Source organism: Felis catus, chromosome B3 (genome assembly GCF_018350175.1).
Source record: "Felis catus isolate Fca126 chromosome B3, F.catus_Fca126_mat1.0, whole genome shotgun sequence".
In the NCBI taxonomy this organism is placed as follows: domain Eukaryota; kingdom Metazoa; phylum Chordata; class Mammalia; order Carnivora; family Felidae; genus Felis; species Felis catus.
The window spans coordinates 48,051,697-48,068,434 of NC_058373.1; the positions used below are offsets into that span (position 1 = coordinate 48,051,697).

The 16,738-nt window shown below is 36.6% G+C and overlaps 1 protein-coding gene and 1 long non-coding RNA gene across 3 annotated transcripts in view; one reads left to right on the top strand and one right to left on the bottom strand.

Moving 5' to 3' along the window:
• Positions 1–2,317: 2,317 nt before the first annotated feature.
• LOC123385922 lies at positions 2,318–8,859 on the bottom strand. The gene is made up of 2 exons (XR_006599207.1): positions 8,744–8,859; positions 2,318–2,553 (listed from the first exon to the last, which is right to left on the bottom strand). It is a non-coding gene; the product is annotated as an uncharacterized LOC123385922 (long non-coding RNA).
• A 53-nt stretch (positions 8,860–8,912) lies between these two features.
• MNS1 (meiosis specific nuclear structural 1) overlaps positions 8,913–16,738 on the top strand; it is a 54,090-nt gene continuing 46,264 nt past the window's right edge. The window contains exons 1-2 of one of the 2 annotated variants that reach the window (XM_023255319.2): positions 8,913–9,068; positions 10,059–10,280. In XM_023255319.2, the coding sequence (XP_023111087.1) occupies positions 9,066–9,068; positions 10,059–10,280 (225 nt within the window). In that variant the 5' untranslated portion in view covers positions 8,913–9,065. Of the gene's footprint in view, positions 9,069–9,125; positions 9,290–10,058; positions 10,281–16,738 lie in introns of those variants that run through there. The other variant, XM_023255320.2, reaches the window with a different exon arrangement.

A 16,738-nucleotide genomic window follows, 5' to 3' on the forward strand; every position in this document is an offset into this window, starting at 1 on the left:
GCCAGGAGGAGGATAAACTTTCACTCTTCACAGATTACATGATACTCTATATGGAAAACCCAAAGATTCCACCAAAAAACTGATAGAGCTGATTCATGAATTCAGCAAAGTTGCAGGGTATAAAATCAATGCACAGAAATCGGTTGCATTCCTATACACCAACAATGAAGCAACAGAAAGAGAAATCAAGGAATTGATCCCATTTACAACTGCACTAAAAACCATCAAATACTTAGGAATAAATCTAACCAAAGAGGTGAAAAATCTATACACTGAAAACTATAGAAAGCTTATGAAAGAAATTGAAGAAGACACACACAAAAAATGGAAAAAGATTCCATGCTCATGAATAGGAAGAACAAATATTGTTAAAATGTCAACACTACCCAAAGCATACACATTCAATGCAATTCCTATCAAAATAACACCAGCATTCTTCACAGAGCTAGAACAAACAATCCTAAAATTTATATGGAACCAGAAAAGACCCCAAATAGTCAAATCAATCTTGAAAAAGAAAACCAAAGCAAGAGCCATCACAATCCTGGACTTCAAGCTGTACTACACACCTGTAATCATCAAGACAGTATGGTACTGGCACCAAAACAGACACTCAGATCAATGGAACAGAATTGAGAACCCAGAAATGGACCCACAAACGTATGCCCAACTAATCTTTGACAAAGCAGGAAAGAATATTCAGTGGAATAAAGACAGTCTCTTCAACAAGTGGTGCTAAGAAACCTGACAGCGACATGCAGAAAAATGAACCTGGACCACTTTCTTACACCATATGCAAAAATAAACTCAAAATGGATGAAAGACCTAAATGTAAGACAGGAAGCCGTCAAAATCCTTGAGGAGAAAGCAGGCAAAAACCTCTGTAATCTTGGCTGCAGCAACTCTTACTCACCCCGTCTCCAGAAGCAAGGGAAACAAAAGCAAAAATGAACTACTGGGACCTCATCAAAATAAAAAGCTTCTGCACAGGGAAGGAAACAATCAGCAAAACTAAAAGGCAACCGATGGAATGGGGAAGATATTTGCAAACAACATATCAGATAAAGGGTTAGTATCCAAAATCTATAAAGAATATATCAAACTCAACACCCAAAAAACAAAGAATCCAGTGAAGAAATGGGCAAAAGATATGAATAGACACTTCTCCAAAGAAGACATCCAGATGGCCAACCGACACATGAAAAAATGCTCAACATCACTCATCACCAGGGAAATACAAATCAAAACCACAATGAGATACCACCTCACACCTGTCAAAATGGCTAACATTAACAACTCAGGCAACAACAGATGTTGGCAAGGATGTGGAGAAAGAGGATCTCTTTTGCACTGCTGATGGGAATGCAAACTGGTGCAGCCACTCTGGAAAATAGTATGGAGGTTCCTCAAAAAACTGAAAATAGAACTACCCTAGGACTCAGCAATTGCACTACTAGGTACTTATCCAAGGGATACAGGTATGCTGTTTCGAAGAGGCACATGCACCCCAATGTTTATAGCAGCATTATCAACAATAGCCAAAGTATGGAAAGAGCCCAAATGTCCATTGATGGATGAATGGATAAAGAAGATGTGGTATACACACACACACACACACACACACACACACACACACACACAATGGAGTATTACTCGGCAATCAAAAAGAATGAAACCTTGCCATTTGCAACTATGTGGATGGGACTAGAGGGTATTAGGCTAAGTGAAATTAGTCAGAGAAAGACAAATATCATATGACTTCACTCATATGAGGACTTTAAGGCATAGAACAGATGAACACAAGGGAAGGGAAGCAAAAATAATATAAAACAGGGAGGGGGACAAAACATAAGAGACTCTTAAATATGGAGAACAAACAGAGGGTTACTGGAGGGGTTGTGGGAGGGGGATGGGCTAAATAGGTAAGGGGCACTAAGGAATCTACCCCTGAAATCATTGTTGCACTGTAAGCTAACTAACTTGGGTGTAAATTAAATTAAAAAAACAACAACACAAGAATCAAAAGTTGTGATAAAGACTCTGAGCACAGGAATTATGGGAAAGGAACTAATTAGTAGCTTCTATAAGATAAGGGAGAGAGGAAAATGGGAGAAAGGAAATAGGAGGTTTTCTACCCTGCCTGTTAATCTTCAAAATAAAATATTGATTTTAAAAGGCAATGAATGCTATAAAAAGTTTTGTTTTTCTTAATCATTTTCACCCATGAGATTAAATAGAGATGGTGGTTTGTATCATTTAGGAATTGCATCTGACTAATAATAATAAGAATCCGGAGTGAAGAAGAGGACACAGAGGCTTAGACAAATGAGGAATTTATTTTTCTTTCATATAGCATTAGGCAGCCCAATCTGATATTGTAGCTCTTCCATTTTTCTCTTCTGCCATCCAGAGCATGTATTATCTCATTGACAAGATGGCTGGTGGGCTTTCAGTCATCACAACCTCTTATTAAGGGCAGAGACCCACACACGTAAAGGCCTTCTTGTAGGAAGGAGCTCAAAGAAATCAATTTTGGCTGAAGTTTGAAGAAATCTGAAGAGATAAACATACAGCCTTTATAGCCAGGTGAAGGGTTCTAGATTTTCCTTAAAAGCAATAAGAAAACAGCCAGTACTTACCATTAAGAGAAGTTTTATCAGTTTATGAGACCCCCCCCCCACAACTAGTGTGCCACAACCCACCTAACACTGAGACTGGACCAGGGTAACAGGGAAGCCCCTCTTCCCACTACCTGGCAAGCTAGCCTTAGCAACAAAAAACAGCAGTCTCCTGGGAGGGCAGGAACCAGAAGGTGGAGAGAGACAAGCTTTGACATGCCAGAATCACAGGGAAGGCCTTAAGCTAAAGATGAACCAGGAACATTGAGAGAAGCCTTTTGGAAAACTAGCTTCCACCATAAGCAAAAGATAATGCTAGAGAAATTTGAAGATAATGGTGTACTGAATCCACATAACCATAGCAACACAAAGTTCAAATCCAGCTCAGCTCCTGACTACCTAGGCTCAACCTCCTACACTGATGTTGTATGCTTATTTCCAGGCCTAAATATGATTTACCTCAGTCTCTACTACCTTACATGTGATGTCTGGTATTCAATCCAGAACTATGACATCCACCAAAATTCAAGGAACAACATTGTAAAAGGTGTATAGAGATGAACCTATCAACAGAACAAAATTCATACATGGCCCAAATGGTGAAACTCAGAAAAATTTAAATACTATGATAAATATATAAAAGATCCTAACAGAATAGGTAGACAATATACATGAAAACTTGGATAATTGTAGCTGAGAAGATGGAAACTATAAGAGTTGAATGGAAATTCTAAAAATAAAACAAATGAACTTTGACAGTTTCAACAAAAGACAACATAGCTGAGGAAAAGAGTCAGCGAATTTGAGGATATATTAATAAGAATTACCCAAAATGAAAGACTGAAAAATATTGGAGAAAACAAAAAACAGAGCACTTGAGAATTTTGAAACAATATCCAACAATCTAACATATGTATTGTGGATTTATGTAATTTAAAATGTATGGTAACAGCACAAGATATGGGATGGAAGAATTGAAATTATACTGTTCTAAGGTTTACACACAACAACTGAGGCAGAGTTACAGTATTTGAATAATATATAAATAGTAAAGCTTAGGGCAATCACAAACATTTAAGAGGTATAAATAACAAGTCAATAGTGAAAATAAAATGAAATCACAAATAATAAAAAAAGAAAACCGAAAAAGAAAATAAAAAACGTATGCAACAAATATTTTAAAATTAGCATAAGTGTATATTTTAATCCATACATATCAATACTGATATGTAAATGGCATAAACCTAGCAATTAAAAGATGGAGACTTTCTTAAATTTTTCTTAAACATATGAGTGAAATCATATGCTATTTGTCTTTCTCTGATTGACTTCACTCAAACATACCCTCTAGGTTCATCCATATTGTGGCAAATGGCAAGATTTCATTCTTTTTTTTAAATTTTTTTTAACGTTTATTTATTTTTGAGACAGAGAGAGACAGAGAATGAATAGGGGAGGGGCAGAGAGAGAGGGAGACACAGAATCCGAAACAGGCTCCAGGCTCTGAGCGGTCAGCACAGAGCCCGATGTGGGGCTCAAACTCACGGACTGTGAGATCATGACCTGAGCTGAAGTCGGACGCTTAACCGACCAAGCCACCCAGGCGCCCCTGATTTCATTCTTTTTTATGGCCGAGTAATAACTCCATTGTACATATTTACCACCTCTTCTTTATTCATTCATCTATGGATGGGCACTTGTGTTGCTTCTATATCTTGGCTATTGTAAATAATGTGTAATAAGCATAGGGGTGCATATTTCTTTTCAAACTAGTGTTTTTGGGTTTTGGGGGGGGAGGTAAATACCCAGTAGTAGAATTAGTGGATCATATGCTAATTCTGTCTTTAATAATTTTGAGGAAACTCCATACTGTTTCCCACAGTGGCTGTACCAATTTGCATTTGTACCAATAGTGTACAAAGATTCCTTTTCCTTCACATCCTCAACAAAACTTGTTATTTCTTGTGTTTTTGATTTTAGACATTCTGACAGGTATAAAATGATATCTCATTGTGGTTTTGATTTTTATTTCCCTGATGATTAGTGATAAAACAAAACAAATGAACAAAGAAAAAAAAAAAGAAAAAAAATCAGACTCTTAAATACAGAGAACAAACTGGTGGTTGCCAGAGGGGAACCAGCCAGAGAGGGGTGGGGGGTTGGGTGAACTAGATAAAGGAGATTAAGAGTACTCTTATCTTGATGAGTATTGAGAAATGTTTAGAATTTTTGGCTCACTATATTCTACAGCTGAAACTAGTATAACATTACATGTTAATTATACTTAAATTTTAAAAAAGATGGAGATTATTCGATTGAATAAGAAAATAATGCTCAATGATATGCTATCTGTAGGAAAGTCATTTTAAATATAAATATGCAGATACATTAGATAGAAAATTAGAAAAGTAAAAACATAGAGAAATACATGCCATGTAAACATTAGTTATAAGAAAGCTAGGGTGGCTACATTAATGGCAACAAGACTTCAGAAAAAGAGTATTACTGGGGTGCCTAGGTGGCTCAGTCAGGTAAGTGTCTGACTCATGATTTTGGCTCAGGTCACAATCTCAAAGTTCATGAGTTCGAGCCCTGCGTCAGGTCCTGTGCTGGCAGCATGGAGCCTGCTTGGGATATTCTCTCTCTTTCTCTCTCTCTCTCTCTCTCTCTCTCTCTCTCTCTCTCTCTCTCTCAAAATAAATAAATGTTAAAAAATTTTTAAAAAGAACAAAGAATAATTACCAGGGGAAAATAAGGGTGTTTGAAATGTTAATGTCAAAATGTTAATGTATATACCTTAATCCTAAAGGTATACACGCTTAACAATAATACTTTAAAAGACATGCAGCAAAAGGATAAGCAAATCCACAATTATACTTGATGACCTCAACACTTCTCACAGTAATTGATAAAATAGAAATACTGTAAGGACATGGAATTTCCTTGGCATTGGATGAAAGCCATTCTCAACCAACTTGACCTTTGTGATGTTTATAGAATACCTCACCCAAAGTACCTGAATACATATTCTTTTCAAGGACACATGAAACAGTCACCAAAATGGACCATATTGTGCTGAATAAAATAAATCTCTACAACTCAAAAGATTTGAAGTCATACAGGTACATTTTTTTACCATAATGGAATCAACTAGAAATCAATAACAAAAAGATGCCTGGAAATGGTTAACAAAGCATGTTTAAATAATTTATAAGTCAAAGAAAAAGTCTTTGATATTTTGAACTGAATGAATGGGAAATCACCATATATCAAAATCTGTGGGAAGCAGCTAAAGCAAGGCTTAGAGAGAAATTTATATTATATATTTACATTTGAAAAGAAGAATGGTGTTAAAGATTTAAACTTCCACCTTATGAAACTATAAAGAGAAAAGCAAATTAAACCCAAAGCAAGATGGGAAGAAAATAATGATGGTAAGAACAACAAACAATGAAAATGGAAAAAAAATACATATATTTATGTATATATATATATATATATATATATATAGAGAGAGAGAGAGAGAGAGAGAGAGAAATTAATAAAGCCAAAAGTTTGCTTTTGAAAATATAAGTAAATTTGATAAAACTTTAAATGATGAAGAGCAATATTTCTTCAAATTTATTTCTGAGTAGACCTTTTCCCGATGTGTATAACAGTACCATAATTTCAATCATTTGTTAATTTAACAAATATTTATTTATCACCTATTATGTGCCAGGCACTAATCATTGTTCAAAACAAAACAAAAATTCCTGCTGACAGCCCAACCAACGAAATTTTAATTAGAGGCTACTTTATGAGAAGCTATACATAAGCTGTGCTTTTTGTAGAATTCTTGTGGAAGTTGCTAGACAAACAAAATTGAATGTTTTCAAAATGTTTTGCACTGTACACACGTGGCCAATTCGACTTTTGTGGTAACTGGGTTTATATGATCTCCTAAAAAATAGAAACCTTGACAATTACCATCCCCTCAACACACACACACACACACACACACACACACACACACACACACGTCCTTTTCTATTGTAGAAAACAATTTGATTCTAAGGTGAGGTCTACAAGCCCAATAGAATTATCTATTCCTTGCATTTCAGTTTGGGAAGTTTCTACTGACATATCTTCAGCCTCACTGATCCTCTCCACAGTGTTGTCCAGTCTACAATAAGCTTGTCAAAGGCATTCCTCATTTGTCACAGTGTTTCTTATTTCTAAAATTTTCTTTGGATTCTTTGAGTTTCCATTTATCTGATTACATCACCCATCTATTCTTGTATGTTGTCAATATTTTCCATCAGATCCTTTAGCATATTAATCATAGTTATATTATTGTTTAATAATCTCCCAATCTGTTCTGTTTCTCCCAATCTGGTTGAGTCTAGTTCTGATGCTTACTTTGCCTTTCAAACTGACTGTTTCCTTGCCTTTAGCCTTGTTGTTTTTTGTTGAAACTGGCTGTGCTATATTGGGTAACAGGAATTGAGGTAAATAGCGCTTAATATGAGTTTTTTATTACATGGCTAGGAGTTGGGCTGTGCTTCATGTTTGCTCTAGCTGTTTGTTCTAGAGGTTTCAAATACCTCTAGTATTTTTGTTTCTGTCTCCTGTTGTCTTTGGATTTCCCTAAGAATTCCTTGTTAGTATGTGATTTTGCAGTGCTTTCATCTGTACTCAATGTTAAGTGTGGGAAGAATTCCATAATTTTATATTTAAGCCTCTTTAAACCTCTTTGGGCTGTGACCTTCACAAGTGTTTCTTAGCTTCCTCCTCTCTACTTAGGAGAGACTGGCAGGCTGGAGGAAGCTATAGTCAGAGAACTGTCCTTGCCTTGGGTGGGATATAGCTTTGGTACAATCTTTTCTTCTGGGAAGTAGGCCTTTATTAAGGAGAAGGCTCTAGATATATTTGATAATAATTATTAGTCTTATCTGCTTCCTAGAGCCACAAGATATCTTTCTTGGTTTTTCATGGTGAGAACTTGCTGGAGTTCGTCAAAGCAAAACCCATGCAAGTGTTGGGCCTCCCAAGACTGCAAACCCCGGGTAGTTTAACTCACGCCAGCCTGTGCTCAGTTTCCAACAATTAATCAAAATTACTATTCAAGTATTCCTTGTTTATGGCTTCAGAGGCTCCTGCTCTAGATTAAGTAGGTCTTGGCTGTTACCCCCTGGACTCACCTCTCCAGATTTCAGGGTTGTAGGTTGCCCTGTGACCTCAGTTCTTTGATGAGTCCAAGAAAAATCATTAGTTTTTAGTTTGTTGAAATTTTTCTGATAGTAAGGACAAGCGATAACTTCCAAGCTTTTACATTTTGGAGCTGGAACTGGAAGTCCTTTTGGTTATTAATATTTAAGCACAATATTGCTGCACATGATGGGCTTCAAATTAGCTAGCACAAACTAAGTCAAGTTCCCACACTACGTTTAATTTTTTTTTTTAATATTATTTTTGAGAGAGATAGAGAGGGAGAGAGGGAGAGGGAGAGGGCAAGTAGGGGAGGGGCAGAGTGAGAGGGAGACACGGAATCTGAAGCAGGCTCCAGGCTCTGAGCTATCAGCTCAAACTCACAAACCCCAAGATCATGACCTGAGCTTAAGTCAGATGCCTAACCCACTGAGTCACCCAGGCGCCTCAATTTTTTTAGGGACTTCTCTGTCATCTCTATAATCTTTGACTAATTTTTCTGACCCATTCCTGTTCTTAAATTCTTCCATTTAAAATGGACTGTAGTGTGTAACTGCCAGTAAAATAAACCTGATCACATCCTGCCATCATCTGTATGCTGGCTCATCGATACCTGGACCAGGTATTCCACAGCGGAGAAAGCTCTGTGTGGCCCCTGCATTTTATTACCACAGTTTACCAACAGCGTCTGCGGGGGTGTGAGGTGAAGGGCGCTGGAAGGACATGCCACCCACAGTGGCTCACAGTTACCCAGCTAGGGAGACGGTGGCCGTGCCTCCCACTGCTAAAGGTGAAGGCAGTCATCAACTCATGCAGAACGGGCTTTGAGGGCAGAGGATGTTCTATGCGTGGAAAGTGACTTTGGCCCCATGGAATAGGAGTTTGCGTATTTCTGTGTAAAGTTTCCACAGCTTCCCCTTGGCTCCCAAACCTACCCAAATCACAGAATTTAGCCGCTTGAGGGAAATCGTGAGCGCCCTAAAAGACCACAAAGAGCTCGCGCCTGGATACAGAATCTGAACTTCCCGCCTGTTAATTAGATCTGGAGAAGTAGCTCCTCTGCCAGCCTTCCAAGAAGCTCAATGCCCATTGGCTCTTCCTGCGTCCAATGAGAGACTGCACCCTGCGCCGGTAGGTGGGACCCTCTTTGGCGGCAGTTGCCAGGAAACCGCATCAACATCAGAGAGCTGAGCCTCTGCTTTGGAAGCGGGAGGTGGTGGCCGCTGGAGCACGAGAGGGGAATTTTCGTCTGCCAAGATGGTAAGCCGGTTGGGGGCCTTGAAACTACTTGTTTATCTATTGGTTTAATTGTAGTTTAGAGCCAGCTTGCACCTAAAAAGGATTTGAAGTGCCTAATCTGAGAATTAAAGTGGGAAACTCGTACAATTTGCTTTCAGAGGCCTCCTGTGCTATTGTTTAAGCAACGAACACGGTGGCTTTCAGCCTTTTCCAAAATTTCTGGCTGTTATTAGATCTGCCCGGTAAATATCTTTTTTCTCATATTTTGGAAATTTGGGAAAAGATTAAGAATGTTGAACGAATAACTGGGGGAAGAAAACTCCAGGAGAGAGTGAATGAATTAAGTAGCAGCGGCCCGACCTGTTAAATATATATTAGGAAAACCTGACCAGTTTCTCAACGGAACTTTATGGCCAAGGGGTAAGGGAGAGGGGGGTGGAATGGGGAAGGAGGAATTCCCTGTATTGCGCTAAAAGCTAGTTCTACAGAGCTTGACTACAGGTCTTTGAATCTTAGTACTGCGGCATATTTAAGCTGAGGAATCCTGGGTAAAGTTGCTTTTACTTTTTTTTCTTCATCTATAAAATGGGGAGTAATAAAAGTAGTTTACTGATATATCAATATATTTAGCTACCACGCGTACTTTTTTTTATTTCTCTGAATTTAGGAAGGAGGCCAAAGGTCCTTTGTTTTTATTAGTGTTCCCTATTTTTGTAATGGGAGTTACATCAGTATACTTTTAAAGTTTATTTATTTATTTTGAGAGCGAGGGAGCACAAGTGGGGGAGGGGCAGAAAGAAAGGGAGAGAGAATCCCAAGCAGGCTCCACGCTCAGCCGGGCTCAATTCCTTAGCGGGGCTCAATCCCAGGGCTGGGAGATAATGACCTGAGCGCAAATCAAGAGTGGTGCATAACCCTCTGAGCCACCCAGGCACTCCACAGCAGTATTCTTTTAAACATTAGATTTTGGAATGTCAAAGTATGCATACTTTTCTTTTTTTTTCATTATAGGCTTCTAAAAGGAGAGCTATGAACTTCAGTGAAAGACATCAGAAATTAGTAGATGTAAACTACTGCAAGAAATTGCATGTCCAATCACTAAGAAAGATACAGAATCAAGTCAGGGACCAAATGATGCAGAATGAAAATGATGACCGCGTGGAGCGCAGGAGATTCCTCAGATTATTACAGAATGAACAATTTGAGTTGGATATGGAAGAGGCCATTCAAAAGGTACATTTTACTATTCATTCTTACATCATTTTTTTCCCTTCATTTTCTCCTTGGAAATGATAAAAACCAACTGCTGATACTGGAATTGAATAGATAACAGGATCAGATAAAGTATGCCTCATTGTATGTCAGTCCAATGTAGTGGTAAAGAACTGCGTTTTTGGAGTTAGACTGTTATGTCTTTAAATCCTAGTATTGCTGTATATAAGCTGTTGAACCATGATTTTACTTGCTGCCTCATCTATAAAACAGGAATTATAATAGTACCCACTTTGTAGGATTGTTTTAATAGTTAATGATTTAATACATGCAAAGCATTTGGAAAAGTACCTGGAACAGAGTAAGACACAGGTTTTCTCGTTTTTTTCATAAACATGAAATCCATAATTACTGAGTTTTGCTCATATAAGTAAAATTCAGTTGCATTCCATAAAATTCAAAAAACAAAAATTTCAGATTACCTTTTTTGAATATCCTGATATTAAACATGTTCATTGTTCAGTGGTAGAAAATGAACACGTATGTATTAGATTTGAATTTACTTGTATTTTTGATTTTTGAAATACTGACTTGAATTCAGGTACAGTACATATATATAACTCCTAAAATATGGAGATAATTTTTTAATGGAAACTTCTAAATATTTTACAGGATGAAGGTGGTAAAAAAGGGAAACCAATAAGAAACAAGTTCTCATAAATGTGAAAAAGGTGTTCTGATATTTCACTATTTTTTGAGTTCCTGCTTTATGTTCAACATTTTGCAGGATATTGTGGGGAATGGCAAAAGCAACTTCTAAAAATGATATCCTTCCCTCTGAATTTCAATTTCATAAAGCTTAGACATGATTTTCAACTCTGAGCAATAAGATCCTAGGGATTAGATTTTTTTCCTATTTTTATTCTTATTTTTTTCTTTAATTTTAAAGAAAACCCTAGATATCAGATCATCTCTCTCCTGTATACTTCAGTATGCATCTTATAAAATACAGATATTTTCTAACATAGTAGCAGAACAATGCCATTATCTCACGTAATAGAATTAACAGTATTATTAATGCCATCCCATAATCACGTTTTGGGGATTATGTCAAAGTCTGCTTTTACAGTTGGTTTGTTTTAATCAGGATCCGAACAAGGTTCATATAGTATATTTGGTTGTTATGTCTGTTAGGTACCTCTAATCTAAAACAGTCTCTCCCTCATCCTTTATTTATTTAAAAAGGAATTTTTCTTTAACGTTTATTTATTTTTGAGAGACAGAGAGAGACAGAACATGAGTGGAGGAGAGACAGAGAGAGAGGGAGACACAGAATCCAAAGCAGGCTCCAGGTTCTGAGCTGTCAGCACAGAGCCCGATGCGGGGCTCAAACCCATGAACTGTGAGATCATGACCTGAGCCAAAGTTGGATGCTTAACCGACTGAGCCACCCAGGCCTCTCTGGGTCTCTGGCTTTCTACTCTCAGATCTTAGGAATCACTTGAGCTGATTCATTATCCTATTTGTTCTTTTCCTCTGGTGAATACAAGACTCATCTTGTAAATTTCTGGCCTCACACCCGGAATCAGCCATTGTACCAAAGAGCACTGTTATCATCTAATGGAAATAATATTTAGAGACAATTTTTGAGATAAGTTTAGATACATAAGAGTTGCAAAAAATAGTAAAGAGAATTCCTGTATACCGTTTACTGATTTCTCTTTAAGTTAACATCTTAAATAATCATGGAACAATTATCAAAATGAAGAAATTAGCCTTGGTACAATATGTTAACTATAGTATTTATTCAGATCATACGAGTTTTTTCCATTAACATGTTTTCTGTTTCAGGAATACAAACTGCATTTAGTTGTTATGTTTCCTTAATCTCCTCCAATCTGTAACAGTTTTTCACTTCTCCTGTCTTTCATGACCTTGACAATTTTAAAGACTACTGTTCATTTATTATATTAGTTTTCTGTTGCTATGTAACAAATTACCACAAATTTAGTGGCTAAAAACATCTATTGATTACCTCACGGTTTCTGTAGGTCAGAAATCCAAACGTGGTTTATAGCTGGATTGACTGCTTGGTCTCACAAGGCTGAAATCCAGGTGTTGTCTGGAATATATTCTGATCTGAATCTTGGGGTCCTCTTCTAAGCTCATTTAAGTTGGCAGAGTGCGTGTTCTCATAGTTCGAAGACTAATGCTCATATCTCTCAGAGATTGCTGACATTCCCTGCCACTTGATCCTTTCCACAACATAGCAGTCTGTTCCCCTGATATCCACAGAACAGTGGCTTCAGCTGCTCTTTGTCATGTTAGGGCTCACCTGATTAGGTCAGGCCTACCCAAGAGAATCTCCCTTCTGATTAGCACAGTGGTTATTCTAGCCTTTCTCCTTTCCTTATTCATAATTGCTTTCTCCAACAAAAAGAAAGTTGATTCTCATTATCTATAGTATATTTACTTATTCTTTCAACCCTAGTATACAAATAAAGTAGTCTCAGAATTGTTAACCTGCACCCCTGTGAACAACACATTTACTTACTACAGTACAGATTTGGATATAAATATTTTTTGTCCTTAGCCTTATAATATCTAGTCAGACACTGTTTCCTAAAATTGCTTATGTCTATTTCTACTGCATTTATGTGATTGTCTTTTTAAAAATTTTATTGAGGTATAATTGACATACATTATGATATTAGTTTCAGGTGCACAACATAGCAATTTGACCTTTGTATACATTGTGAAATGATGACCTCAATAAGTCTAGTTACTGTCTATTTACCATACAAAGTTAATACGCTATTATTGACTATATTCCCCATCCTGTATGTAAATCCCCATTACTTATTTTATAATTGGAAGTTTGTACTTCTTGATCCTCTTCACTCATTTCACACCTTCACTCCTACTCCCCTCTCGTCTGGCAACCACCATTTGGTTGTCTATATCTATGAATTTGGGTTTTGTTTTGTTTATTTGTTTTGTTTTTGAGATTCCACATATAAGTGAAATCAAAGATAATGGTCTTTCTCTGACTTATTTCAGTTAGTGTAATACCCTCAAGGTCCATCCAAATTGTCACCAATGGCAAGATTATCTTTATGGCTGAGCAACATTCTATTGTACTTACATACCACATTTTCTCTACTCGTCCATTGATGGACATAGGTTATTTCCATATCTTGATTATTATAAATAATGCTACATTTATATATCTTTTCAAATTAGTGCTTTTGTTTTCTTTGGTAGATACCCAGAAGTGAAACTGCTGGATCATATGATTTTTTAAAAATTTTTGAGAGCTTCCATACTGTTTTCCATTGTGGCTGCACCAATTTATATTCTCACCACCACTGCATGAGGATTCCCTTTTCTCCACACACCAACACTTATTTCTTTTTGCTAATAGCCATTCTGACAGGTGTAAGGTAATAATCACATTATAGTTTTGATTTGCATTTCTCTGATGATGGGTGATGTTAAATATCTTTTCCTGTGCTGGTGGGCATCTGTATGTCATTTTTAAAAAGAGTCTATTTAGGTCCTCTGCTTATTCTTTAATCAGACTGTTTATATTTTGTTCGTTTTGGGGTTTTATGACTTTATATATTTTGGATATTAACCCCATATAGGATATATGATTTGCAAATACTTCTGTCATTCAGTAGGTTGCTTTTTAATTTTGTTGATGGTTTCCTTTGCTGTGCAGAAGCTTTTTAGTTTGTGGTAGTCTCATTTGATTTTGCTTTTTTATTGCAATTACCTCTGGAATCAGCTTTTAAAAAAACATTGTTAAGATTAATGTCAAGGAGCTTACTGCCTATGTTTTCCTTTAAGACTTTTATGGTTTCAGGTCTTAGCATTCAAATTTCTGATCCATTTTGAGTTAATTTTTGTATGTATTGTGTGATAGTGGTCCAGTTTCATTTTTTGCATGTTGCTGTCCAGTTTTCCCAGCAGCACTTGAAGAGTTTTAACACCACTTTTCCCCGTTGTATATTCTTGCCTCCTTTGTTCTAAATTAATTGACATATATGTGTGGGTTTTCCTGGGCTGTCTGTCCTGTTATATTGATCTATGTGTCTGTTTTTATTTTAAAATTTTTTTAATGTTTGTTTATCTTTGAGAGAGAGACAGAGCATGAATGGGGGAGGGTCAGAGACAGAGGGAGACACAGAATCTGAAGCAGGCTCCAGGCTCTGAGCTGTCAGCACAGAGCCGGATGCGGGGCTCAAACTCATGAACAGTGAGATCATGACCTGACCCGAAGTCAGACACCCAACCGACAGAGTCACCCAGGAGTCCCCCTATGTGTCTGTTTTTAATGCCAATACTATACTGATTTGGTTACTATAGCTTTGTGATAATAGTTTGAAATTTGGGAGCATTACACTTCTGACTTTGTTCTTTTTCAAGATTGCCTTGGTTATCTTAATTCTTTTGTGCTTTTATATGAATTTTAGAATTTTTTGTTCAAATTCTGTGAAAATGCTGTTGATATTTCGGTAGGAATTACATTGACTCTGTAGATTGCTTTGAAAAGTACAGACATTTTATACTACTACTCCATGAGCACAGAATATCTTTCCATTTATTTGTGTTTTCTTCAGTTTCTTTCATGAGTATCTTATAGTTTTCAGTATGTAGTCACCTTGGTTAAATTTAGTCCTAGGTATTTTGTACTTTTTGATGCAGTTGTAAATGGGATTGTTTTCTTGATTTTTCTTTCTGATCTTTTGGTATTGATGTGTAGAAATTCAACAGGTTTTTATGTATTTTTTGTGTCTTATCACTACTGAATTGATTTATTTTAATAGTTTTTTGGTGCAGTCTTTAGTATTGTGTTATTTGCAAATAGTGACAAGTTTGCCTCTTCCTTTCCAATTTGGATGTCTTTTATTTCTTTTTCTTGCCTAATTACTATGGCTAGGACTTCCAGTACTATGTTTTATAGAAGTGGGGATGGAGTGAGCATTCTTGTCTTGTTCTTGATCTTAGAGCTTCTCACCAATGAGTATGAAACTAACTGTGGGTTTGTCATAAGAGTATTAATTATGTTGAGGTACATTCTCTCCATAATCTGCTTTTCCTGAATCAAAATGATCAATGATTTTTATCTTTCATTTTGTTAATGTATATAATAGTGAATGATTTGGGATGTTGAATCATCCTTGCATCCCTGGAATAAGTCACATTAATCATGGTGTATGGTCCTTTTAATATGTTGTTGAATTTGGTTTGCTTAATATTTTGTTGAGGAATGTTGCATTTATGTTTATCAGGAATATTAGCTGGTAATTTTATTTTTGTATGGCATCCTTGTCTGGTTTTGGTATTAGGATAATGATGGCCTCATGACATACAGTGAGAGTGTTCCCTCCTCTTCAGTTTTTTGAGAGTTTGAGAAGGGGAAATATTAATTCTTTGAATGTTTGATAGAGTTAACCAGTAAAGCCACATAGTCCTGGACTTCTGTTTTTTGGGAGGTTTTATTGATTCAGTCTTCTTACTAGTAATCTCCCTACTAGTATCTTGATTTTATTCTTGATTCAAGAATTCTTCTTGATTCAGTCTTGGAAGATCATGTGTTAGGAATTTATCCACTTCTGGTTTGTCTAATTTTTGGCGTATAATTGTTCATATTACTCTCTTATGATCCTTTGCATTTCTTTAGTATTAGTTGTAACTCCTTTTTCACTTCTCATTTTTATGTATTTGAGCCCTCTCTCTTTTTTCCTTGGTAAGTCTAGCTGAAAGTTTGTCAATTTTATTTATATTTTCTTTTTTAAGTTTATTTTTGAGAGAGAGATAGAATGAGTGGGGGTGGGGGCAGAGAGAGAGGGAAAGAGAGAATCCCAAGCAGGCTCTGCACTGTCAGCATGGAGCCCAATCTGGGCCTTGAACTCACAAACCGTGAGATCATGACCTGAGCTAAAACCAGTAGTTGAATGCTTAACTGACTGAGCCACCCAGGCACCCCATTTTTATTTATATTCTCAAAGAACTAGTTCATAGTTTCATTGATGTTTCCTATTATCTTTTTTTGTCCGTATTTCATTTATTTCCACTCTGATCTTTATAATTTTCCTCCTACTAACCTTAGGCTTCATTTATTCTTGCTATAGTTCCTTTTGGTGTAAAGTTAGACTGTTTAATTGAGGGTTTTGTTGTTTCTTCAGAAAGATCTGTACTGCTGTGTACCTCCCTCTTAGAACTGCTTTTGCTGCATTTTGATGTTATTTTCCTGTTTTCATTTGTCTCCAAATTTTTAAAATTTTATTCTTTAATTAAAAATTTTTCTCAATGTTTATTTTTATTTTTGAGAGAGAGACAGACAGAGCATGAGTGGGAGGAAGGATAGAGAGGGAGAGGGAGACACAGAATCCGAAACAGGCCCAGGCTCTGAGCTGTCAGCACAGAGTCTGACAAAGAGCTTGAACTTGGAAATGGTGAGATCATGACCT